Source organism: Pholis gunnellus (genome assembly GCF_910591455.1).
Source record: "Pholis gunnellus genome assembly, chromosome: 12".
In the NCBI taxonomy this organism is placed as follows: domain Eukaryota; kingdom Metazoa; phylum Chordata; class Actinopteri; order Perciformes; family Pholidae; genus Pholis; species Pholis gunnellus.
In genome coordinates this window covers 9745012-9769723 of record NC_136539.1, presented here as the reverse complement: position 1 = coordinate 9769723, position 24712 = coordinate 9745012, and the positions used below count along the sequence as shown (strand labels likewise).

The following is a 24712-nucleotide window of genomic DNA, read 5'->3' as shown; positions in this document are numbered from 1 at the left end:
ATCAAATATACCTTTTGAACATTAAAATACACACATCCATGTCTTGCAGGTTTCCAGTAGTTCTGGCAACATAAAAAAAAATGAAAATAGCATTTCCATTAAACATACTTACTACTCATCACACCTAAAACTTTCAAAACCAAACAGTGTTATCTATTATGTTTGAAATGTTATTAACATATTCATGCTGAACTATAGGGAAGTAATGGAGTAAACAGAATTGAAGCAGACAGTAAACCAGCGTTTCATTGATTTATTTTCCAAGTCATCACATGAACGCATATGGAATTCATACACAAAGTTATCCTGATCCCCCCCCCCTCCCTCAAAATCTGTTTTCTACAAATACAAAAAGAATAAAGAGCATTTTCTTGACATGAAATCCTAAAAATCTGTGGGATGTTTGCAAAAGGAGAGAATTGTGTATAGTGCATATATTTTCAGCAGTCATTCTACATCTTCGCTGCCGCTTCCAGCCTCGGGTTCTGTGACGTCAGCTTCGACATCTTTCACAGGCTCCTGGAGGTCTGAGGGTTCAGGCTGAGAATCCTCCATCGGTTCCTCAACGGGCTCTGGTTGAGGCGATTGCGTCTCCTCTGCTCTCGTCGGCTCCTCCTGAAGAAAACCAAAAATCAGCTTACAGACCAAAACTATTTTATTCAATCGTAGATTGTAAAAAACATTTTATTTATTTCAAAAGATAATTTGGGGCCGCATAGAGTAGTGTTTTGTTGATTACGGTGCATGTATATCAAATAATCGTGTTACTTTTCAGGCTAAAAGGCATTCAGCCATATGTATTTATCCTGTTTGTGTCTCTACTAGGCAGTGTAGGCTTTCAGATGTTTAAATGCCACTGAGCCATACACATTTAACATGCAACTACAGATGGAAAGGTCTAATTTAGTCTACTTCATACAATTCCAATCATGTAAAAAGAAGAGAAAAATGACGTTGTAACTTGCCTGGGAAACAGTATCAACAGTTTCCTCCTGTATCACTGGGGCGGGCTCTTCTTGCTCCATTGGTTCTTCCTCATCTTTCGTGACAGCTGGTTGTTGCTGCTCTGGCGTCTCTGATGCTTCCAGTGTCACAGTGGGAGCCTCTTCTTCAACTGGGGCAGGAACTGGTTCCATCTGTGTGATAAGAGAACGAAGGATACGACAACAACTTGTGAATAATAACAGGATAGTTCGATTTTTACAATGAATTTCTACATGGACACATTAGGTAAGAATTGGCTAAATGACCAGCAATGTTGTAAAGAGGCCTTATGAATTATGTTCATATCCTCATCAGTTACCTCTTTCTCCACGACAGGCTCCACAGGTTTTGGTTCCGGCTTTTTATGCACTTCCAGGACCGACATGATGGAGGCAGGTATGTGAGCTTGCTGTTTGCACAGAAGAACAGAGGCAGTTGGTACACGAAGAAATCCCAAGAGAAGTAGAATTCCGTTTTTGTTTTACAACGTATTTGCTAATGAGGCTCAGTGTTAAGTGAGTGGAAAGAGCTCTTACCTGATGAGGTGTGAAGGAGAGGACATGCTGCAGAAGAGGCTCTCTCATCTCCGGGCAGCGTTCGAACACGCTCGTCAGCTGTGCGGGCGGCAGCTGTAGCAGCACGCTGTACGACTGAGGCTTCGTCCTCTGGCAGCACTTCACAAATCCCTCCCACACCTTGGGATACTTCCACACCTACAGAAAATAAACATATTTGACAAGTTAATAGAGAGATATAGGAAAAGATACAAATTCCAGAACGTCAATGACTGAAGAAAGCCTGAATATTTGGCTGGAGTTTGGTGCCGACCTGCTTGACGATGAGGCGGGACAGGATGTTCATGACGAAGCCTCCCAGTCGCGGGTACATGGTGAGGGACTGGATGACGGTACGCATGAGCAGGATGGGGAGGGGACTCTGTTCCATCAGCTGTTGCATCACCACCGCCAAAACCTCCGACGTGTACACGTTTTTCTCCCCAAAGCACAGGTTGGTGGCTGTAGTACAGACGCAGAACAATTTCATTGTCGGCTGTCGTACAACGCGACAGGAACTGATCAATTAACCACAGAAGAGGGTCATCGGGGGTTCGGCCAAGCATGCTTTCATTTATATTACAGGCCTCAAACCCATTATACAGTTGTGCTATTACACTGCCTGCAATTTGGGTTCAAGTGAAGAGTCACAAAATCTCAAAAAACATATTTTTCAAAGTCCCTATAATGGCTTACCTTAATAAATTGTAACTATTTGGTTGTTCTTGCTACAGTCAAATTCTAAAACCTGGCAACATGTATTCAATATAAACGTGATATATCAGGGGCAACATTGCCAAGATAAAAGTAACCACAGATTGAAGCACCAGCTGCTGTTCAGAGACACTAAAAAAGTGTAATCACTGAACACAACACTGACCTTTTATGATGGACTTCATATCACATTTGGTTGAATCTATGTTGTGTAAGGCAATCAGCAGGTCTCCGGGGGTGAGAGGGGACACAGATGAACTTCCCTCACCTGAAAGACAACACAACAATGAGAACACATCCATGTCATTAAATACATTTAAACTACTTGCTAGAATAAAACTTAAAGTGGGAAAAGACATGTTTTTTTTGCTTAAAACACTCGCGCTTTTGTTTTCCCAGGTAGCTATCGGTAGCCATCTATCCCCAGTTACCAAAGAGTGTCAATGTAAGCTCTTTGCCTTTACTATCCCCAGAAGCGGAAATAGTGATCGGTGGAAAACAAAATGCAGTGTGTCCTGTGCAGTGTTGCCAACTCTTTTCTAATGAAAGCAGCTCAGCGGTGTGCAAGAGGAGAGGGAGAGACCCTAGAAGAGATGTGGACCGCAATTTATCCAAGCCATGGGAATGACCGAGTGCGGTCACATTGTCTTTTGCCACTTTAAAATCAAGTACAAACTGATGATAACGTGTTTGAAAGTGTGAGCAGGGTTCTTAAAAGTCAAACGAAGACTCTTACTGTGCTGAGTGCCCAGGAGACGGTTGAACACCTCCTTCACTACAATCGGGTTGAGTTTGATCAGCTTGGGGAGAGCCTGGATGACTTCATTCTATATGAGAAGAAAAATGACAGAAATCATTGTGATTATCATGCAGTGGCAAGATAACCAGGATGCACTGATGTCATTTGCAGTTTGATTTAGTGAACTGTGAGACATTCAGAATATTGGAATGTGTTGATGATGATGATGATGATGATGATGATGATGATGATGATGATGATGAGGATATTTGCAGTGTGTTAAACATTACATTACAAAAGCCAGATCTGTTTACGAGACTATTGGGATGAGTTGCAGAACCTAACCTTTTCAAGGCCATTAATGACTGGAATTAGGAAACGAACATCTGGCACTCGTTTGTGGTAAAGGTCTCGCACTCTCTCCACCAGCTCTGGAGATGGAGGCACTGAATGCAGGAAAAGAAGACTTGTTTTAAACATCAACACTCAAGTTCCTGGACTGTCCTCTATTGTGCCGTTGCCCCATGTAAGACTGCAGTTTAAAAACTTTTCTTTTTTTTTTTACCTTTATCAGTCAATATGTGCAGACAGCGGGTCACTAACGTCTCTGCCCCTTTAGGACAGTTTTCAACCAAGAGCAGCAGCTCAGGAGAGTTCATCCCCATTCCACGGATCTATAACGAGGGTGAAAACTTGTCAATACCACTCAAAGACAACACAACTTAAGAGGAGCATTGCCTGCAGTTTCTTTAAATCACAGGTTTGAGACTACAGGTGTTCTGTCTCAACTTCATTGTGTTTTTATTTGGTCTGAGAGAGCAAGAAAGCTGCACCGTGTTCCGTTTGCTTTAGTTTACCTTCTCTTATGATGAAACAAGTTAAAAACACATGAGGAAATAGATAAACATGTAGTCCAATAGTCCGGCCTTTGCCCACTGTTAAGTTCGTCATGTTGGTCTTTCCAGGCATTCATACCGGCTAGCTATCAGATGACCTTTACACCTACACATCAATCCTCATTAGTAGGAACTCAAACAGTGGTTTTCTTTTTATCCAGCTGTTTGTTGAGAGTTCAAAGAGAAGACAAAAAGGAGCATCCCTCAAAAGACACATGTATGCCAGAGTGAGGGCAAGCGAACAGTGACTTACAGGCTGCTCTATCGCTCGAAGCACGCTGCGCTTGATGTCAGCGATGGCCTCGGTGTAGACTGATGCCAGCTCGTGGACCAGTCGGTGGTTTAGAGGCAGCAGGGACAGGTAGAGGAACAGACACTGTCTCACGGTCTCTTCAGTCCATGGGGAAGCCACCTCTGTCCCAACACACACACACACACACACACACACACACACACACACACACACACACACACACACACACGTTACAGTAGTGGACCTTGTGTACAAGCTTCCAGGTGCGGATGTGATCAGGGCGTTCCTGAAAAAGAGAGCATTGACATATCCCAAACCTGTATCTTTGTCAGCTCCAAAGAGCAGAGATGGAGGGTTGGGATGGACCAGAAGCTGCATGTAGTTCAGGGCAAACTTCTCAATGTAGTCCCTGAGATGGTCTTTCTCATACATACGCTTGAGAAAAGCCAAGGCAGTGGTCCGCACCTGAACATAAAAAGACACAGTCGTTGAAATGTACGACAACCACAGAAGAGGGGGCGAGTTACACATGAATAGGATCTGGTACCAGATATGTCATCACCTTCTCTTTTTCATGTGAGCTGAGATCCAGAAGCACATGCAGATACTGAAACTGCCTCGAGGGCCGCTTGACAATAAGCTCCTTCAGAGTCGTCATGCCCAAATACACCCGAGACTGAAAAAAAAAAAAAAAGGTCACACCAAACAGTTGAGTGGACATGCAGGGAACTGGCTCTTCACGCGAAAGCTGCGTCTCTTCATCACGTCGCGTACCTCGTCCTCACAGTAGCGTCGGATTACGTCCAGCGCCGACTCGGTTATAATGGGAGCCTCCAGTACCAGCTTGGTGAAAAGTCTGGAAGAGACAGAATGGGGAAGACAAAATGTGACAATGGGCTCACTTTAGTTTTTTGTTTGCCCCACAGTATCAGCAAATAAAACAGGAACAAGCAAGTGACCATCTTCAGTCATTACAGGACAAAACTAAAATACAAGTGTGGCCGCCACCACACGTGAAGATTATAAAATAGCGCTGTTATTTTGACCGGCTCTCCGAGTGTCAGCAGTTTGGTCGACTTGTGTGTATTTTGGCTCTGCTGTTATTCAGTAGTGAGCTCATGGCTGTGAATCTAGATTGTGTGGACCCTGTACTGGAGGTAAAATGCTGCCACCTAGGACGTGGCAAGGATTTACACATTGCCCTTTTAAATGAAAGCTAGAGAGTTTTTTTTCTGTCTCACCCATCCCTCTGCTCGGGTTTCTCCTGCAGGCCCGACAGCAGAGTGTAAAGACAGTGGTCGTAGCTCTCCAGCTGCCCGGTCGGCAGGTGGCTGAGGTAAGTGTTGTACTCTTGGTAGAGGAGCGCAAAGGCCAGGTCACTCCTTGTCCTGATGTCATCCAGTATAAACTGCAGCACGTCCTCTTTCATCATCCCTTTAAACTGCGTCACGAGCTTGGAGAGGAGCTTCACTCTGACCTGCCAAACACATCTGCTGCGGTTATGCTCTGAAACAGGCCCTCGTTTTGTGCAACTCAATCGTCACGAAGAAAAGGAGAGATCAACCATGTGGCGATTGCTTACATGGGACATGCCACTTTGAGCAATCGTCTTCTCGGAATGCAGGATGCGTCTGACCGCTTTGGAGGTTAACTTCTCGATCTCGGCGTCTGATAGAGGCTGGACGACATCGGACAGCCGGAACACTTTCTTTCTCCCACTTGGCCCCGCCATTCTGTAACAGAACAGAATCGTGCAGGGTGATGAGTCTGACTTAACCAAAAGGCGCAACAATACTTTTACTGCCATCTTTGTGTTGGAAACAGAACTCACTTGGTTTGTCCCGTAGGAACGATGGGCTCGGGAAGCCTCTTGACTACGACGGGAGCCTCTGGGGGTGGAGTCTTTTCTTTTTCGTAACCTCCCACCACAGAGATGGCTTGTCCCAGCATCACAGCTGGAACTTTGCGCTTGATGAACGGGTCTTTAGCAGCAGGGTCCTCGTCGTTGCCTTCGCCCTTCCCTGCATCGTCTTCTCTGGCCTTGCACTGCTCAAGTCCTAAGATATGATGTTTCTAATTAGAGCGAAACAAAACAAACAAAACAACCTTGTTGTGCTGGACGTCTTTTTCACTAACCTGGACCAATCCCAGCTGCAGTCATCTGCGTGGCCATCAACCTGGCCAGATGTTTAATTTGGGAATCAGTGCCAGCTGACTCAACAGGTGTGTATGTGGCCTGGAAGGATGCCGGCATGACATCAGGCAGGTACACCATGCTGATGAGCACCTAAACAACCAGACAGAGATATAAGCTGAACTGTCAACACAGTCGGGCTTAAAAGGAGAGAAATAAAACTGGAGGAAAAAAAAAAGGGCCGCTGCTGCTCACCAGGTTGGCTACATTCTCAGGGGAGAGCAGTGGGTGCAGGAACTCAGCCGTGAGGTCAATGGCAGACTGTGCTACTGGAACAGCAGCTGGTTTAGGAACCGAGAGCGGGGCTGGCTCCTCCTTGTCCTCGTCATCTTCAATCAGGGCCGGCTCTGAATGCAAAGGAACAGACAAAAAAAAAAAACACTCGCGTTTACAATCAAGCTGCAGGTGTTTGGGTCAGACATTTTATTTTTTAAGATTAGCTCGTGTCCATCAGGCTTGGTTGACCCGGTTTGAAGATTTTTGGTGTACATATATATATATAAATTAAATCAAACATATGTGACTGCTAGCATCTACTCACCCATCTTGACCTTTTTTCCCTCCGTGTATTCTTCATGGCGAGGCCTTTTGCGCTGCTCACGTGGTGCCGGAGTAGAGCGGGTTATTTCACTCTGGGGCATTCCCAGGTCCAGCAGCAGAGTGCCGATCTGACCCTGGAACTCCAGGCTGCAGGGATGCTTGAGGACCGCCACCAAGTGCAGCTTCAGATTCTTTCGCACGCTGCTGACCTGAGACTTGGCCAGAGTGGGTGGCAGGTTTGCTAAAAAGGTTCAAATATACAGGGGGGGGGGGGGGAGAAAAATAGCATTTAATAGAATATGACGTACAGTCAAATAATGATGTATTGAGCACAAAGATTTCAACATCCACCTGGCACAACACTTGTATTTAAATGGTGTTGTGGCTGAGAAGCACTTACCATGCAACGTCTCATATGCCTGCACCACCTCTGACATGAACATTGGCCTCTGGCGGGCGATAGTGGCGAGGGAGCCAAGTGTGGTGGTGAGGTTAATGCTGGAAATGGCCGGATGGACCATGAACTTCAGCAGCTTCTCCAGTGCAGTCTTTCCCTCCTCACACAACACATCTGATGATTCCAACAGCATCAAGATATCAGTTAAAAAAAAAAAAACCAACACGTTAACACCGTACGTCCACAGAGCAGGATTCTAACGTACCGTAGCGGATGTACGAGTGATCTCTGGGAACTTTGTCCAGGCTGGTGTCACTCTCCTGTCGCTTGGGAACGTCAGAGTCTGACGTCCGCGGTGACAGAGTGATGATTAACGATTCTGTGAACTTGATGGCGTGAGTGCGAACGCCGTCATTTTCAGAGTCCAGTAAGGCCAGGACGTCCCCTTTCATCTGTGTGACCAGATCCCAGCACGCCTCCTGCCTCTCTGATACTGCCTTAGAGCGCACCAACCACTGGCAAGGAAGAGACAGAAGTAAAGGGTTTGAAAAGGCAACAGATACCGGTAGTAGTGACTTGATTTTGTTGTATATTCCTATGAAAAAAAACAGACTACATCCGATCTACAACATTTACTCTTTGGGCTACATGACAGCAGTCCCAAATCTGTAAGTGAGACTGTATTTACCTGCAGAGAAACTTTGTAGAGTTGGGTGAGTGTGAGGATGGCTTTCTTCACCACGTTCACACTGTCGTCCTTCAGCAGCATGTTCAGATTGGCGACCAGTCTGAGAAGGAGCTCATTGTCCCTTTTACTGGAAAAAAAACAACATTGAAAAGAAAGAATGAGATACCTGCATAACACTTCCTTTCACAAACGTGATTCAGAGCCACGAGAAGAAGACTTGTCTGTCTAATAACTCACCTTGCTTCCTCTATGAAGCCAATGACGAATTTTCTCACTTCGATAGACTTGTCAGTCTGAAAGGCGATCAACTCCTACAGGATGAACAGGCCAATGGAGGAAGTTTTTAGTTTACTACCATGTCGCTATAAGTCTACTGCACAATGTGCCCCTTTGTACTGAATACAGCTGATGCATTCAAATAGCTTGACTTAAGGTCAAACAACAGTTAGATAAGGGAGCTGCATACAGATGTACTTACATCCAAGAAATTGTCAAGAAGAGAGGGATCCTTGTTAATGATGAGCTCCTGGACCTGAAAAAGATATATAAAGTTAATGGATTCAGTATTGTTCACCATCGACCTTTCTGCTTCATAGGACTGTGGTTTGCCTCATATAGCTATCTCCACAGCACATGGAAAACAGGACCAGCAAACAATCAATTAAACAACAAACTAAATAAGAAGACAATAAAAACAAAATGTAATAAACAGACCACAAACCTGTTTGAGCACCGTTAGCTTTTCTTCTGTGGGTATCAGGGCAGCCTGGTTCAGCAGATCCACCACCTGGAACAGGACAAGCAAACTGTTTAACACATGTTATTGTCCTCGGTTCAACCTAGCAGACCATATAAAGTATACAAGGTTAATCAGCAGCTCCAAACATCACCTCCATAGAGATGGCAACCTGATTCATTAGCAATGCTGCTGACTCAACACTTCCACATCATTATTGTGAGTTTACAATGTTTAGGTAATTCACTATTGAGTCGACCATGACACTTATCGTGTTGCTAATGTGTCCTTTGTATGCAGCCTACTGCTAGAGAGAGAAACATCTGTACACATGCCAACGCTTGATCAGCCAGATATAAGTAATGCGGTGAGGATGTTTGTGGACCGATGCCAATGTCACCGATAGGTTCATCTCTAAACGAGTCGTTACAGATCGCATTACCCCAAAATAACCCCAGATCTAACTCACTCCTGCATTATTAGGATGCAGACAGCTTACCCGTTCACTGGTGGTCATATCGACGACATGGGGAGTGGGTTGACTTCCATCCTCCTCCGAAGTGAACTCCATGATGCTGCTCTGCTTCTCCCGCTATGTGGACGTCATGGTCTTCAAAATCCTGTTAAAAACTGCGACCTGTGTGACACATAACCGCAGTAAACAGGAAAGTTACTCGATGCTGTTTTATAACCCGCCGAGATCACAATAAGGTTGCCTAGCAAAGGTTAGCAAGCTAAACATACTGATCGTACACATGCACATAGTTGCTTGATATTTGTGCCCCATTAAATACTAACATGCATTGCAGATACAAGCCACTAATAACAAGGTCTTATCGCTGAGTATCACAATACAAAATGCTTTGCTGGTAGGCAGCGCGCTAGCCCCGTGCTAACCGTAGTGCTAACCCTGTCATCTGTTTAAACATTATACTATATGTTATACTTACTCACCGCTGCACACGCGCTTTGCTTTGTCGTAGCAACAGTAATTACACGTGACCAGTGTGACAGACTAGATAGTGTCGTAGGTTTTTATATAGTCAATAAGTTCAACAACTCTGCTGTATTAGGGAAGCTGCCATGTTTAATTGAAAAAGCCGTGTTTCTTCTTCTTCTACTGTTATTTAAAGCGCAGCACAAAAGCAGCGCCGCCTGCTGGACACATTATAGCTGGAGCAGAAACAATTTGGTCCATTATGAAATTTATTTTGTCATGTTATGTTGTAACAAACCATTTATTTCAAAGCCATAGGCCTATATATATACCATGAGAGGAATAATTTGTCAATTGTGTTGTTTGTTTGTTTGGGTACCTCTGCAACAGACTCCTGATCAGCACCACAGACAGCGACACACAATTTAAAAGATAGCCGACCCAGTTTAAACACAAAACTAAATCATTTCAATTTCAGAAACAGGAGGAAAAAAATATATAAAATACAATTATCAAACACATATATATATATATATATATATATATATATATATACCAAATATAAAAACGTAACAATTGCAATGGGCTTCTTTTTTCTTTTGTTGAAATTTGTAACAACTTTCCGGACCTGTTTAGAATGTGCAACAGTGCTTGATCTTCATTCCAAGTCTCTCGATAGTGCAACAAGATTAACGGATTGAAGAGAGACTGGAGAGTTTTCCTGGTAGATAATATATTAATTATTAAGTGAAAGGATTTCATTATAAATTTTGCATAGCAAATATAATTTAAAGCATGTTTTGGAAATTATTTAACTGGATATACTGTGATTTGTATGGTGTCTCGCAATTGTTTTACAATAAAAAAATAAAAATTAATACAGTGTTGATGTTTCAACATAAGGTCCCTGCTGTCAGAGGATTTGGACAACCTCTATAAAAAATAATTTAGGATCCAAGATGAGAGGTCAAATAACTGATCACTTTTTAAATTTAAATATATTTCAAGTTAGAACATCGACTGTATAATATGCACACAATTCAAATGTGCCCCTAGTAACATGCAAGCAATGGTTTCAAAATAGTTTAATACTTTACTGAATAGTTGATAATTGAGTTGTGCTTTGTATTTATACGTATGATTTTTTCTGTTCAGACATGTTATTTGTCCTGTTTGTAATTATACTACTTTCTTATCAATATTCTGCTTAACAACATGTTAAAACACCATTACATTGTATTATTCTGGACTGTCATTGATATCGGTGAGGAAAGCTGTGTCTCTGTCAGCTTCAGCAACTGTCAGACAAAAGCCTCTTCACATCTCTCTGAGCTACATAACAACCACATACTGTTATGTCATTAGTTGTGATACACATATATATATTCAGCAGTAACGTGTTTCAATAGACAGAATGAGTGAATCTGATTTTTAAAAAGAAGTATGAATTGTGTCGCAATATTCGCCATTTAGAACTTCACATCCCAGAAGTCTCTGCAGCACATAAGTGATGTCACCTGATAACGAAGAGGGGAGGGTGTGCTAATGTTTACAACCACTTGGCTGTCAATAATTGTATCGTAAAAACTGGGATTTTGTCGATATTTCAGCAGCATATGTAACGACAAGTGTGTAATGGTGCTAACTAAATGACCTCGTCTCGCCTTCAGGTAAAAAAAACTCCTCAAGTTAACCTTTTGATCACTTAATCAAGCAAGCTCGTTAGCGCTTAGCTCGTCAACGTTAGTTATCTGATATTGATAAACAAGTAAACGGAGCACAGCGATTATTTGCACACGTTAACTACACACATTAGCTGGACTCGAACCAACTCCTGTCAGTGAACCGACTGACGTTAACGTTACATCGAAATACAACCTTGTTGACTTCCAGTATGTAACAATTTAACAGCGAGTGAAATCGTTAGCTCGTAAGCTGGTTCGCTAGCTGGTTTGAAGAAGCGGCTCGTCTGAGCAAGACTACTTTGATGGGATTCACACACACATACACACACACACGCACACACACACACGCACACACACAGAGCTAAGCTAACGTTACCCGTTTACACATGCATATAGCCAGCTATCTCAGCTCGCTCTTAACATGTGCAGTACAGTACAGCTCTATTTTACATTAAGTTGTGCACTATGCACCACCCACAGCTGACGTTCAGCTAGCTGGCACTGAGCTTACTACTATAACGTTACTCCTATTTAACACAGGGACGTAGAGATGTAAACATACGTGTCTTTATAAGGTCTTTGGCTGCATTAGTTACATAATGTGACTTATTAGAGTGGTGGCATTTCTACTGATGTTCCTCGTGACATTATAGACTTAGTTGTAGGTTATGTAACCTTGCTGTTTTCTATTTGTTTTGGTGTCAGGGTTGTGCTGCCTGTGGGTCCCCTGGTTGCTCTCTATCGTCGGCATCTGGAAAGAATATTTCAGTGTGTACATTTAGCTGGTAAACAGGTGTGTTTTGCAATACAAAAAAAAAGTTGCTGTCAGCTCTGCTGGGATATTATACTTCTGCTCTGAATGCGCTGGTTCGCTGTCACTTTTAATTAAAGGATTAATTGCTTCTTTAGAATATAAAGTTATAGAAAATAGCCCATCACAATTACTTTGAGGCTTAGGTAGACTTTCAATTTCCTTTTTTTTTTACCGATTTTTAAATTACAATGATATAAAACAAGGAAAAGCATTACATCCTATCATTTAAGAAGCTGTTTTTTTTATATGTGCTTGATAAATTACTTGTTTTTTTAATTTGAAATTATTACCACGCTGACATTTCTAAGTAGAGTAGGAGACACAGAGTTGCTAATATAGAATCTAGAATTCACTTTCATAGAAAACTCTTTTTGTGAATATCTTGTAACTCCACCGTGTTCTTGTTCGTCCATGCTTGTCACATCAGTGTCCTGATGGAGTGGGTGTTCATCATGAACCGGATGAGCTCTCAGGGCAGCTCTGCAGCCCAGCGAAGGCGGATGGCCCTGGGGGTGGCGATACTCCTGCTGGTGGATGTCATCTGGGTAGCCTCCTCTGAGCTGACCTCAGTAAGGACTTTGTCACATTCAGTCACTTTTACACACCTGTTGCTGTAATTGTGGGTTGCAGTATCCGAGAGGACACAAATGAGAGCGGGGGTGCAGATGTACTCAGTCACTAGAGTGCATTGAGATCTTCTGGAAGTCAATAATGTGCATTTGGTGAATTTATTTGCGTTTTATTGTGTTGTGCCCCAATGTATGACATAACTTTGCCTGTCTGTCTCCCAACAAGTGGTTAATAATATACTCCAATCATTTATTAGTAATTATCAGTCCTGCAACTCCATATGTTAAAGTAAAATATATATTATATGCATTTCAAAAGAAGGCTGAGTCAGCAGCATAGAAGGTCATAAGTAGATAGAAATGACACGAGGAAACCAGCAAACATAGTCTAAAATGTCAAAAAGAATAACTAAACAAAGACAAACAGTAACTGCAGCCATCAGATACATTCACTGAAATGTAGAGAAGGGGAAGCATCAAGTGTCCCATTGTATTCAGTAAATATCATGTGTTGCATCCTATGCTCCAAGGGGGAACTGTGTTGAACTTGACAGACTTGAAAAGCAAAAGGAAACAGGAGTGCCCCGAGAGGGAAAACTGTCCAGCTTGCAACATGTCAGTTAACCCATACAAGCTGTTTCCCTAACGGCTTCCTCCTGTTGATTCCTCCTGCAGTACATTTTCAAGCGACAGGAGTACAACAAACCCTTCTTCAGCACATTCACCAAGACCTCCATGTTTGTACTGTACTTGCTGGGTTTCCTGCTGTGGCGGCCCTGGAGGCAGCAGTGCACTGGCACTCTGAAACGGCGGCACTCTGCGTTTGTAAGTGCTGTAGTTAAAGCACACTCTCACCACATGGGGGGAGTGTGCTTTAATTTTTAAACACACACACACACAAACACACACACACACACTTTACGCCCTTGGTCCGATTTGACATCTCGGCTGGTGTGTGTAAGTTGATGGTTTGAAATGCTTCTCTCTGCAGTTTGCTGATGCCGAGGCCTACTTTGCACCCTGCACTACTGACACCTCCGTGAACAACGGTTTGGTACGTAGTTTCATCGCAAAATAAGTTATGACTCTTTACCGCAAACTAGTTGAAGGTACTACACGTGTAACTAACTCTGTTCGGGCAATATTTTAAGTCTTTCTTTTACCATTTGTTGGCAGTAGAGGGACCCAATCGTCTAAACACTGACAAAGCTTTGACCATGACAATCTTACAGAAGTACAGTAGAAAATGACATTGTGTGCAACTCTTTAACAACTACAAATGTTTGACTTTCATGTGCAGAGTGAGCCACTGTATGTTCCAGTGAAGTTCCAGGACGTACCTGCTGAGCACTCCAATTGTCTGATCGGAGACTGTGAATCTTGTGAGTACACAGTTGATGTTGTCAGTTCAAAAAAAACTTTGAGCATAAAATAGTTTTCCCCCACATGAATTAACAAAGACCACAGTTGTAGGCTGTAAGTGTTTCGGTTTTGACTGATATGTGATTGATAACCTCCATGAATTTGGTATTAATGAAAAGTAACGTTTCAACAACAGAGGGCAGTGGTGAGCTATGAAAATAGATCAAATCATTGTTTAATTAAAGCCAATATGAAAGAAATCCGATATTTAACAAGAGAAACCTTTGTCTGACCCATTAGGCCACCTCCAGACTCAGTTCTCTCTCATCTTTCTTTCACATACCATCATAATAAGAACAATAGTTTGAACAAAAGGATTTCACAGAGCAATGGAGAAATCTCCTGATCTTTTGGCTTTTCCATACGTTCTAGAGTTTCAGCTCGGACTTTAGTGGACGGATGTATCCAAAGAGTCTCAAAATGATATTACATTTGTTTGGACATTTATTTAAAACCCTGCCTTTGTCAATTCACCCCTCTCTCCATTTGTACCACTCAGCAGCTTCCAAAAAGCAGCGGGTGCGTTTTAGTAATATCATGGAGGTGCGTCAGCTGCCCTCTACTCAAGCCCTGGAGGCCAAACTGTCCCGCATGTCCTACCCAGCTGCCAAGGACCACGAGGCCATGTTACGCACAGTGGGCAAGCTCACTATCACTGATGTGGCCAAAATCAGCTTCTTCTTCTGCTTTGTGGTGAGTAGAAGCCAGCTTTGTTGTTTTACGTTGCCGTACCAAATTATAGACGTGATGCCTAGTAACAATGTAAAATTGATAAGACACTCACTTTTTTCTTTTTGTGTTATTTGGTTGAAAGCAACAAATGTGTTTTGCTGATACGTTGGAAACGGTGGCAAGTGAGCAGGAAGTGATGCAGGACTGCTAGTCATTAATCATTTAGCCTTTCAAGTGATGAACTGCTTTTAATTTGTGACTCATCCCGTCTGAGCAAAATCATGAACATCTGGGAAATGTTAAAGCAGAGTATTTGACTTGGGCTTTAAAGACCTTCGGACATTAGGGGAATTATACACAAGTGATTAGATATTATGTTAAGCTTTTTAAATCTAATTTGATAAGTTCTGGGTTGTTTTTATGCCGCTGTGTCGGAGATGTGTTACATTCTAAATGAGGCTTTGTGTTATTGAATTGTAAGATGTTCCTGTTTACTTCGTCCACCTTCTAATAGGTCTGCAGTATTTGTGACTAATCTGACTAAATTCTGTCAGGTTTTCTCTTTTTTATATTATTATTATAAGTATTTTGGATATGTTATGCCTTTATGAGATAGGGATAGACAGGAAACAAGTGAGAGAGAGAGAGGGATGCAACAAACGGGACAATGAGATTCACCGTTGGAGGTTTTAACCCCTAAACCAAGGGGTCACATCTTGGCCCTCTTTTAAGCCAAGTTCACACGGCAACACTGGCTTTCTTGTAATTGAGAGTCTTTAAGTAGATGTGGTTTTCACACCACATAACTGACCGGAGACAGAGGGTCACACTCTACAAGATCTTTCCCCGATGAGCTGACCCGTGTCTCGCGCTCTTATTGCCTGTAGCTCCCCGACAGGTCCAGATATTTAGCCTGCAGTTCACACGTAGCGCTCGAGCACCGATGAGTTGTCTCTCATCTGGGGCTTTTGGCCTGGGAGCTCCAAAAACTGTCGGCCAGCAGGTCATGTATTGTGAACTAGACATTTGAATGTGTAAAAGTTAAGACTGAGAATTACTTTATGGGACAACAAACTACAAGGGCGTCAGAGATTGCACAGTGAGTGGAGTTAAAATGAAAGTAAAGCAGGCTTCGTCAGGTACGTTGGAGAGTATTTACCACAGGGCTGTTGTACAGTGGTGTAGTAAATATCACGTCACTGCTTCTGTTTCTCTTCCAGTGGTTCCTGGCTAACCTGTCCTATCAAGAAGCCCTGTCCGACACGCAGGTTGCCATTGTCAACATCCTGTCATCCACCTCAGGTGACTCTTTCTCTCTCTCTGTTGAATTTCATGTGCGTTGGTTAGGCTGCGATTCACCTCTGTTCACCTCTGTATGTTTTAAATTGACTGGACTCGACTTTCTCGTCTCCCTCTTCAGGCCTGTTCACGCTCATCTTAGCAGCCATATTTCCCAGCAACAGCAGCGACCGCTTCACCTTGTCCAAACTGTTAGCTGTGGCTCTGAGGTAAGGGCTGAATGGATGTGGTGGCAGTAGAGTTGACAAAGGCATGTTGGTAGGTTACAGTGCTGAAAGTGGATATATTATTTCAGTGTAGTTTCGCCTCTTTTGCTCTCCACTCTGACTGTTTACCTACATTCAACCAAAGCCTTCTCCAATGTGATTGGTTAATATTACTCGGACTACAGACGGAAACCAGAGAGCTTCCGACACCAAAGCCCTGTCCCGTTACCTACAGATTCTACATATGGTTGCAGAATATGTTTGTATAGATTAATAACTTCTGGCATCTGGATACATATTTCATATCTTTTTTTCCTAAGGCACCTCATTAAATTATGTTCAAGTCTTTCGCTTGAGCTGTTAATAAATGAAGTTTTAGCCAAATTGTTTGGCTTGTAATTATTAATTTGAGTCAAAATGAACTGTTTACATGTTGGTCACAAGTCAGCGCTGTAAGTTAAGAGGTTTAGATCTGCTGATCTTAGGGGCCTGGTTGGACTGTAAGGAGTTAAACATTATTTAATATAATATAATAATATAATCTGGACGATTAATGGCTTTGTAGGTAACTAATAACATTTTAAAATGCATTTTAAACGTAAGGGGGAACCAGTGCAGTGAAAAAAAGAGTCACGGTACGCCCGGCGTGATGATATAAAGACATTTATACTTTTTTCTGTCATTAAAATTGAACATGTGTCTCATCTTGGACATATATTGATAAAAACAAGCTTGGATGATATTTCTGGTTTGCTGCTCGATATATATGAACATTACTGGGCTCTTTGGACATTTTGTCCCAATGATGTCATTTTGAAATGAAAGGCTTGAAATGACCTGTGATTTGCCTGTAAATTGCCTGGATTCAGTCGGTCCATGTTGTATCTCTCTTGTTCAGCATGGGAGGAGTTGCCCTCGTGAGTTTCTCCAGCATGGACAACCCCGATGAGAATGGCGTCTCAGGTAACGGCGGAGACGGCGAGTATCTGTCACTCCTTCACATCACTATTGTGAAGGGAAATTCTTCCATTACTCTCTTGCTTAATAGTGATGAATCGATATCATTTGAAACATTCTTTCCAAATGTAATTGACTTTTACGTGAAGGTTCTTTGTGGTCGCTGGCGGGGGCGGTGCTGTACGCCGTCTACATCGTAATGATCAAGAGACGAGTGGACCGGGAGGATAAGCTCGACATCCCCATGTTCTTTGGTAAGGAAACGCTCAGTGTATCCTTTTTCTTTTTATTATTGTACTTATTTCAGTCATTAGCTAAGCAACATAATAGAGACCCCCTGCACATTAAAGCTATTTTTAGTCCACAAAGTCTCCGCCACTGTGGAGGACAGGAGGTGTCTTTCGAGATGTCTGAGCTGGAGCTGCTGTGTGTCTCTCTCAGGGTTTGTCGGTCTGTTCAACCTGCTGCTGCTGTGGCCTGGCTTCCTCCTGCTCCACTACACGGGCTTCGAGGCCTTTGAGCTTCCCAGCCAGCTGGTGTGGACGTACATCCTTATCAACGGCCTCATTGGAACCGTTCTCTCTGAGTTCCTCTGGCTGTGGTGAGCACCTGACTCGTTATTTAATCGAGTCACCAAACCATCACAATCTGCATTTAGTATGTGGGACATTTTGATACTCTCAGTTGGGGCGAGTAATCCGCTTGAAGAATACACAGTATTTAAAAAAAAAAATAGATTTGAATGCTGTGACTGGTGATGCTGCTTTCTCTCCACAGGGGCTGTTTCCTCACATCGTCTCTGATCGGGACTCTGGCACTGAGCCTCACTATCCCGCTCTCTATTATGGCAGATATTTGCATGCAGAAGGTACGTTTCCCAAAGCAGGTACTTAACAGTCAAGAGTCGGAGTTTGAAATAAGACTCAAGAAAATGTTTAAACACATTATGTTAAAGACACGAGTTTGAAGGGAGTGGGTCAGAGCAGATTGCGCGAGGAAAAGCCTGGTTAATGTGCTCAAGTTAATGTAGTAATGTGAGTACATATTGATTAAATTAGGGGCTAAATGAATTGTCACATTTTAAATTGCTGCATGTTTATAAATGAATCTAATAATCTGAAGTCCAGTCATGACAGTAGTTGTAATGGTTACTTTCCTTACCATAGGTCCGGTTCTCGTGGCTGTTTTTTGCCGGGGCGGTCCCCGTCTTCCTCTCCTTCTTCATCGCCGCGCTCTTATGCCACTACAACAACTGGGATCCCGTCCTGGTGGGGCTGAGGAGAGTGTACGTCTTCATTTGCAGGAAACATCGCATTCAGAGGTATAACGCTGTTTGGTTCTACAGAGGGATTTACAGGCGACACATCACCCTGTCATAGAGACACATTCGTGGTCTTCAGCTCAGAAATTGGCCACGCAGCTGATTGCATCAACCATGTTAAATGTTGCCCTAGCTAACATACATACAACCTGTAGTGACAAGCCACATACACTTTACTGTGTAACAATGACTGTCATTGTTTCAGTTGATAAACACACACTTGCAGAGATCTAATACTCGCGTGAGTGAACATTGCATCACCTTTAATTCTTTTTGGCAAGGTTTCACAATCAAGGACTATTTTGAAAACATTGTCTTTTGGTCGATTGAAGGACACAGGATTTTAGATTTTGTTGCCCAGAAGCGTACATTTATGATCTCAGTTGTCAAAAAAAATCAAACTGAGAAGATGAGGAGTGAACACATGGACCTCTTTAAAAAGGTAATGCAATACAGTTCAATCCCTGGCAGCACTAGTTGGTGCTCAGCTGGGCGCTTTCATTGATAGAAACTGGCAAAAAGCTGACTGGACATCCACATAACAGGTGGCGAATTGTCCCTTTTTAATGGGTGGAAATGCTGCTTCCATGAATTCCATCTGCTAAAAGCAAATCAAAGTAATTTCTGCACACACACACACACACACACACACACACACACACACACACACACACACACACAGACACACTCACACTCACACATCAGGGCCCAGGACCAAGTTAATTTTCACATGTTCTGTAAGTTTGTGACAGAATCTGAAAAATTCTATGAAATGGTTTCCAGTCCAGTAAAGCATTGACTGTGTGTTGTTAATTCATTGTATTGTGGTGTGTGACCTATTTATAATGAATTGACCTTTACTCTGACACGCGCTTAAAGACGTTTCTAGGACGTTCTCACAAGGACAATAGGCTCCATTCGTAGCTCGCAGCCTCGCTAAGTTAGGTCCGTAATCAGATGTATTTGCTTGACTGACTGCGCTCTCTGCGGCAGTTATGCTCTCCATTCTTCTGTGAATGCTTGTTCCCATTTGGTGAGGGATGATTATAATAATGACGGTTGTCAAGATGATGTCCGTGATGATGATTGACACCCGGCTCTCTCTGCCCGCAGATTGCCAGAAGACAGTGAGCAGTGTGAAAGCCTTATTCCTCTCCACCCGTTCTCCCCCAACGAAGCAAGCTTCTGTTCGTGAACCAGCAGTCGAACACAAAGTAAACCATCACTCTGCCCTACCTGGCTCTGGCCTTGTGTGTTGTTGACTGGTGTGTGCCTTTATGTGCATGTTATTGTGCGTTTGTAATGTAAACATACATAAATTCGCTGGGTTAAATATGAAAATTCCCAAAGTAATTATATATATATATATATATATATATATATATATATATATATATATATATATATATATATAAAAAAATTAATTTCTATTTTCTGTACTTCGGTGCGATAGTGCTGCCTGGAAGTAATGCAGAAACAACCAACTTCTCTTTGAATATAAAGCGATTTTTCATCTTTGAATTTTCAGAGACAGTCATTTGTTGAGTGTGATAACTTCTAATGGAAGAAAGAAATCAGCATTACTTAATTGATGCCAATGGTGCTTCTTTTTGGCCGTGTCTAGGTTTGGTTGATGCCTAAACATCTCGCAACAGTTTCGCAAATTTAGGGTTACTAGACGCAACCAAACACAGCAGATACAGTAAACCAAGCTCTTGCTCGACAAATTTGGTAACATTTTAAGTAAGCGCATCTTCTGTATTTTTTAATTTTCTTTTTTAAGTTTAAAGGGTGATAGTATGTCAATGTTTTGCTTTCAACTTGCTGCTCGCAAGTGACCAAAACCTTGTTATTGCAGCTTAAATGACAACATCTCGGTAGATTTGCATCCCAAACGACAGTATGATGATTATTTTTTGTTGCAGTAGTTGATGAAGCTCAGGATTTCTTCTCCCTGCTTTTACTCAGTTGTTTCTCTTTGAACATCTGTCAAGTGAGGCCCTCAGTGTTTGGACATGTTGGTGAGTAAGAGGGACAGAAGACAAGCAGGACAGGAAGGTCTTTAGTAAATATTTTAGGTCTGCGATTGACCACCCAAGTCTGCATCTCAGTGAAGTCGCCCGTCTGTTCACCATTCATAGGTTTAGTCGAGCTCTCCTCAGCTGTGTGTTCTTACCCGCGAAGTAATTGCCAGCAGGGCGGAGAGAGATTTCTGAACTCGGCGTGTGGTTTCTAATCGAGGCATTAAGAAGGGAATGAAAGCAGTGGAATTTAGGACAGACTTAAGCCTGTTTGCTGGGTGTGTAGTGTTTAATGGAGGAGCAGACGCAAAAGAAAATGGAATGCATAGAAGTAAGCCTGCAACTCATGGTAATTTAATTAGTGTTGAACCGTTTGATCATTATTTTCAGTTAAATGACGAAGCGTTTAATCTTTGCAGAGTCAAAAAATACATCACACGTAACTCATAACCCAAAGATATTCAACTTATAATGATAGAAAAAGAGAAAAGCAGTGAATGCTAACAAAGGAGAAGCTGGATGTGGTGAATGTTTGGCATCTTTACTTGATAAGTGACTGAACTGATGGACCGGGCCAATCAAATACCGAGGAAATGTATTTGCTTTTTTCATATTTTATTATTTCTGTTAAACTGTGTGTGAGTGTGTGTGTGTGTGTGTGTGTGTGTGTGTGTGTGTGTGTGTGTGTGTGTGTGTGTGTGTGTGTGTGTGTGTGTGTGTGTGTGTGTGTGTGTGTGTGTGTGTGTGTGTGTGTGTGTGTGTGTATATATTTATTAAAGTTTGTATCCAAACGTAGCCATTTAAATGCTATCCCAAAGACTTCTCTACACTTCCAGAAATAATCTTCTGGTCGGAAATACTAAATTCTTTTTTGTTGTTGTCTAAACAATAGTCAAATATAAATATATCTTAAAAAAACTGGAATACCCTCCATGTGTAATCTTTCTAAACTGTAGAACATTAACTCGTTTGATGCTGCATCAATGTAGATTCTTGTCCGTTGTGAGTTAAAGGTGCTAAATTGGTGGAGATCCTTTAGAAGCACTATAAGTGTGTGTACCTATACATGTCTGTGCTTTTAACATGTCCATCATGGAGTACACATGATTTTTTTTATGACCTTCTTTTTCTTTCTTTTTTTGTATCCCAAGGTGGCGAATGTGGATCTCGCTGAGCAGACAATCTGGAAAGCCTTCAGAGACATTGAACTACCCCAGTGCCTTCTATTAAATCTATTTATTTTCTACAGTGTTGAGACGACGCATCCATTTCTACAAGCTCATTTTTTTATTTCCACATCCCAGTCATCACAGACTGATATTCAGTTTTTTTTATTATTATTTCTGTGTAAAAAAAAAAAAAAAAACCTCATGGTTCTCAAGGTGCTGGACATTATCAGTGATTACTATATTGTCATGTGACCAAATAAAACGGTACATTTTGAACTTGATCATAACACTAACAGAGGCAGAGTAGCTGCGTGTTTCTTTTAAAAATCTGAAATCAGTGTTCAGAGTTCACAATAGAACGAACCATCGTTCCGTTCTGGACGTCTTCACGTTAGTCTGTAGGCCTTTAGAAGCCTTGCTGCTTGTTTGTAAGTGTGTTCTCACAAAGGACAATCTGTCAATCATGTACGGTAAAAAGTCTGTCTTTGATTTGTCTGCCTTTGACGGAGAAAGCCCGCTTTTTCATAAATCGGCCACGTTGGACGCCTCATATGATGAGTCGGTCAGTATGGCCGCATCGTTTTCAATACCAGCGATGTGGTAGAATCAGAAAACGCAGCACATTGATGAGTTTGTGTGACTCAGCCTCGGCAGCTCGGGTAATGACAAAACCCTTCGTAAGTGACCTGCCTGTGTTGTGAGGTATTCCTTCAGGTGAGAATAACATTTTAACATCTCTCAGTAAGAAATATCCAACTTTTAAAAAGAAGTCTTAATTTTCTTTCGTCAAGGAAACCTTTTGTAAGTCGGACATGAAGAAGAGTGAAGTCCCACTACAGCTGAACGAGATGGCATCCGACCCTTCAACAGCTTTCTTGTTTCCCTCTGTACCTCTGACGGGGACGACAAACTGTGATAGAACCATAATCTTTGTGCTTGAATATGAACTGATAGTAAGCCTTCCGCTATAAGCTACAAAAAAACGCCTCGCTGCAATAACGGTCGTCTGCTCGTATGAGCGGTTTCCTTTGTTCAAAATGGGTGTAAATACTTTACACAGTGAAGCATTAATAGAGTATTGCTGCTTTTGTTTGTGAAATTCAGATGACCACTACAGATTTCTGTCTGAGATTGTGTAACGTTTTATATTTTCTGTATCATTGTAAATGATTACTGCCAGAGAGGAGGAGTTTGCATAATTCTTGCAACTGAGATTATAATCACATCGATTGGACTGTTGTATATGACATTTCTTCTTTTTTTTTTTTATATATAAGCAAAAATGATTTATTTACTGTTTGTGATTTCATGAGAAAAAAAACCAACATTTCTGTTAGCAGCCTCAGTGTCTGACGTGTAATCCAGGATGTAAACACTACAGTTGAAGAGGAAACACATCCATCACACATCACACATGCAGTTAAGTGTCGGACGTGTGCACATCGTTATGGAGTGTTTATTGCACTCGGCATCGACTGACTGACGTATGAAGCGGAGGAAGTAATAACTGTCCTGTGAGGATGAATTAACAGGTTGAGCACTTTAAGCGACATATATAAACTGGTTCATGTTCATTACATTACTTGCTGTGTTTTTGCCAATCAATCCCTCGTGTCACAGTTGCAAGTATAAAAGCTTTTTTTTTTTAGGATGATTAGTTTCCCATGTTCTCTGCTTAGACTTCAATGGTGCTTGTGTAATCATGGATAGGATTTATTTTTTCTTTCTCAGGTTCTTTGTCTTTATTTTTTTCTGAGCAATTTCTCTTTTAAGTGTCATTAATGAAGATGTTATAATATCTAAAAGAAGGCTGTAATAGTAACCTCCCTTTTATCAACCTCGGCTCTTGAATTATGCTTTTGTTTTGCAAGTCTGTTTTCTTACACTGCACTATTAAAACATATCTTTTTAAGACGTACTTCTACAGGATCTCATTTCTGTTGAAGAGACAAGATGAGGTAAGCTGTGTCGGTGCAGCAGCAGCAGCAGCATTTCTTCTTTGATTTGATTTGCATGTATTTGCTCTCGTCTCCGGACTATGCAGGAGTCAATGTCTAAAGAAAACTGTCTTGCCGGCATATTTGAGGGCGTAGGTTTCAAGGAGTATAACATCAGTCGGCTAAGCTCAGCTGTAGGTGGCTGATTTCAACATTTAACTTAGACAAACATACATGGCTGAGAACATAAAACCCCTCGTCTTGTTAATGTCTCACATCAAGAGGATACTAAGCTTCGGAACATCTGACCCTGGGAACAAAGATATGAAATGTGGCACTTTGAATTGTGGGATTGTTAACAGGAGCTCTAGTATGACTTTTTTATTTTGACGGCTACAGTGTGGATACATTTACACACTAAATGTAGGGCGCTACATCGTGAATGATTTTGGACACAACCCTTGTTTTTCTTGACACAAATTAAATTAAATATTTGATTATGGTTGTACAAAAAAGAACAACCATGAAAAATGAGAACCCTGAGAAGAAGAGCCCTATTCACACACATACACACACACACACACACACACACACACACACACATCATCAGGGCCATTCATCTGTTTTGAAAGGATGCAAATATTCCCTTTTATAATTTCTCGGTCTGCTAAAAATATCTTTTGTATGCCTTTGAGTCTGTAGCGTAGCACGATGGCTGTGAATTCAGATAATAGAGCCCAAAGAACACCTTGAAGGACACCGATTGTGCTGCTGAATATCTGCAAACAGTGCATGCCTTGCAACCAAATACATCAGCACATTTAAGCACCAACTAGAGGCCTAAATGTTGAGTCAAACCTGCCGTAACATAAAGCAGTAGACATTTTAGGTCTTGTAGAGTGAATACATTTTCCCCGAGGCCTCTTGAGGAGACCTTGTGTGTCCCTTTTAATATGTATAGTGTCAAGTGGAGACTCAAGTGAATAACTCTTTTCCCTTGACATCCTT

The 24712-nt window shown here is 41.9% G+C and overlaps 2 protein-coding genes across 5 annotated transcripts; one reads left to right on the top strand and one right to left on the bottom strand.

Moving 5' to 3' along the window:
• Positions 1 to 323: 323 nt before the first annotated feature.
• Positions 324 to 9779, bottom strand: sympk (symplekin). Its single transcript, XM_079169835.1, has 27 exons — positions 9650 to 9779; positions 9195 to 9332; positions 8681 to 8746; positions 8438 to 8491; positions 8197 to 8270; positions 7960 to 8086; positions 7537 to 7786; positions 7275 to 7445; positions 6876 to 7115; positions 6530 to 6681; positions 6277 to 6427; positions 5972 to 6197; positions 5723 to 5873; positions 5382 to 5617; positions 4915 to 4996; positions 4703 to 4816; positions 4458 to 4605; positions 4141 to 4301; positions 3557 to 3665; positions 3337 to 3437; positions 2989 to 3079; positions 2419 to 2520; positions 1813 to 2000; positions 1521 to 1697; positions 1304 to 1393; positions 966 to 1136; positions 324 to 615 (listed from the first exon to the last, which is right to left on the bottom strand). Exons 2-27 carry the CDS (start codon positions 9264 to 9266, stop codon positions 448 to 450), a joined length of 3672 nt encoding a protein of 1223 aa, XP_079025961.1. The 5' UTR covers positions 9267 to 9332; positions 9650 to 9779; the 3' UTR covers positions 324 to 447.
• A 1383-nt stretch (positions 9780 to 11162) lies between these two features.
• On the top strand, positions 11163 to 23651 carry LOC306704339 (solute carrier family 35 member F5-like). 4 transcript variants are annotated; one of them, XM_079170643.1, is made up of 16 exons: positions 11163 to 11302; positions 12023 to 12110; positions 12559 to 12700; positions 13376 to 13525; positions 13692 to 13754; positions 14001 to 14082; positions 14625 to 14815; positions 16015 to 16096; positions 16215 to 16302; positions 17198 to 17262; positions 17406 to 17510; positions 17698 to 17857; positions 18034 to 18124; positions 18423 to 18577; positions 19691 to 19764; positions 21750 to 23651. In XM_079170643.1, the coding sequence occupies exons 3-16, from the start codon at positions 12566 to 12568 to the stop codon at positions 21770 to 21772; spliced, it is 1464 nt and encodes a 487-aa protein (XP_079026769.1). In that variant the 5' UTR covers positions 11163 to 11302; positions 12023 to 12110; positions 12559 to 12565; the 3' UTR covers positions 21773 to 23651. The 4 variants fall into 4 exon arrangements, with proteins under 4 accessions (XP_079026769.1, XP_079026771.1, XP_079026768.1 ...); XM_079170645.1 differs by having other exon boundaries at positions 19691 to 19791; XM_079170642.1 differs by having other exon boundaries at positions 14622 to 14815.
• Positions 23652 to 24712: the final 1061 nt, after the last annotated feature.

Bases quoted from the DNA above. Each gene is read 5' to 3' on its own strand.
- sympk (XM_079169835.1), bottom strand. From the start codon at position 9,266: ATGGAGTTCACTTCGGAGGAGGATGGAAGTCAACCCACTCCCCATGTC. The intron at 1,698-1,812 runs GTCGGCACCAAA...TATTTTCTGTAG, and splicing joins CCCGCCTCATCGTCAAGCAG to GTGTGGAAGTATCCCAAGGT. The intron at 1,137-1,303 runs GTAACTGATGAG...CTTATCACACAG, and splicing joins AGCCTGTCGTGGAGAAAGAG to ATGGAACCAGTTCCTGCCCC.
- LOC306704339 (XM_079170642.1), top strand. From the start codon at position 12,566: ATGGAGTGGGTGTTCATCATGAACCGGATGAGCTCTCAGGGCAGCTCT. The intron at 13,755-14,000 runs GTACGTAGTTTC...TTTCATGTGCAG, and splicing joins CCTCCGTGAACAACGGTTTG to AGTGAGCCACTGTATGTTCC. The intron at 16,303-17,197 runs GTAAGGGCTGAA...TCTCTTGTTCAG, and splicing joins CTGTTAGCTGTGGCTCTGAG to CATGGGAGGAGTTGCCCTCG.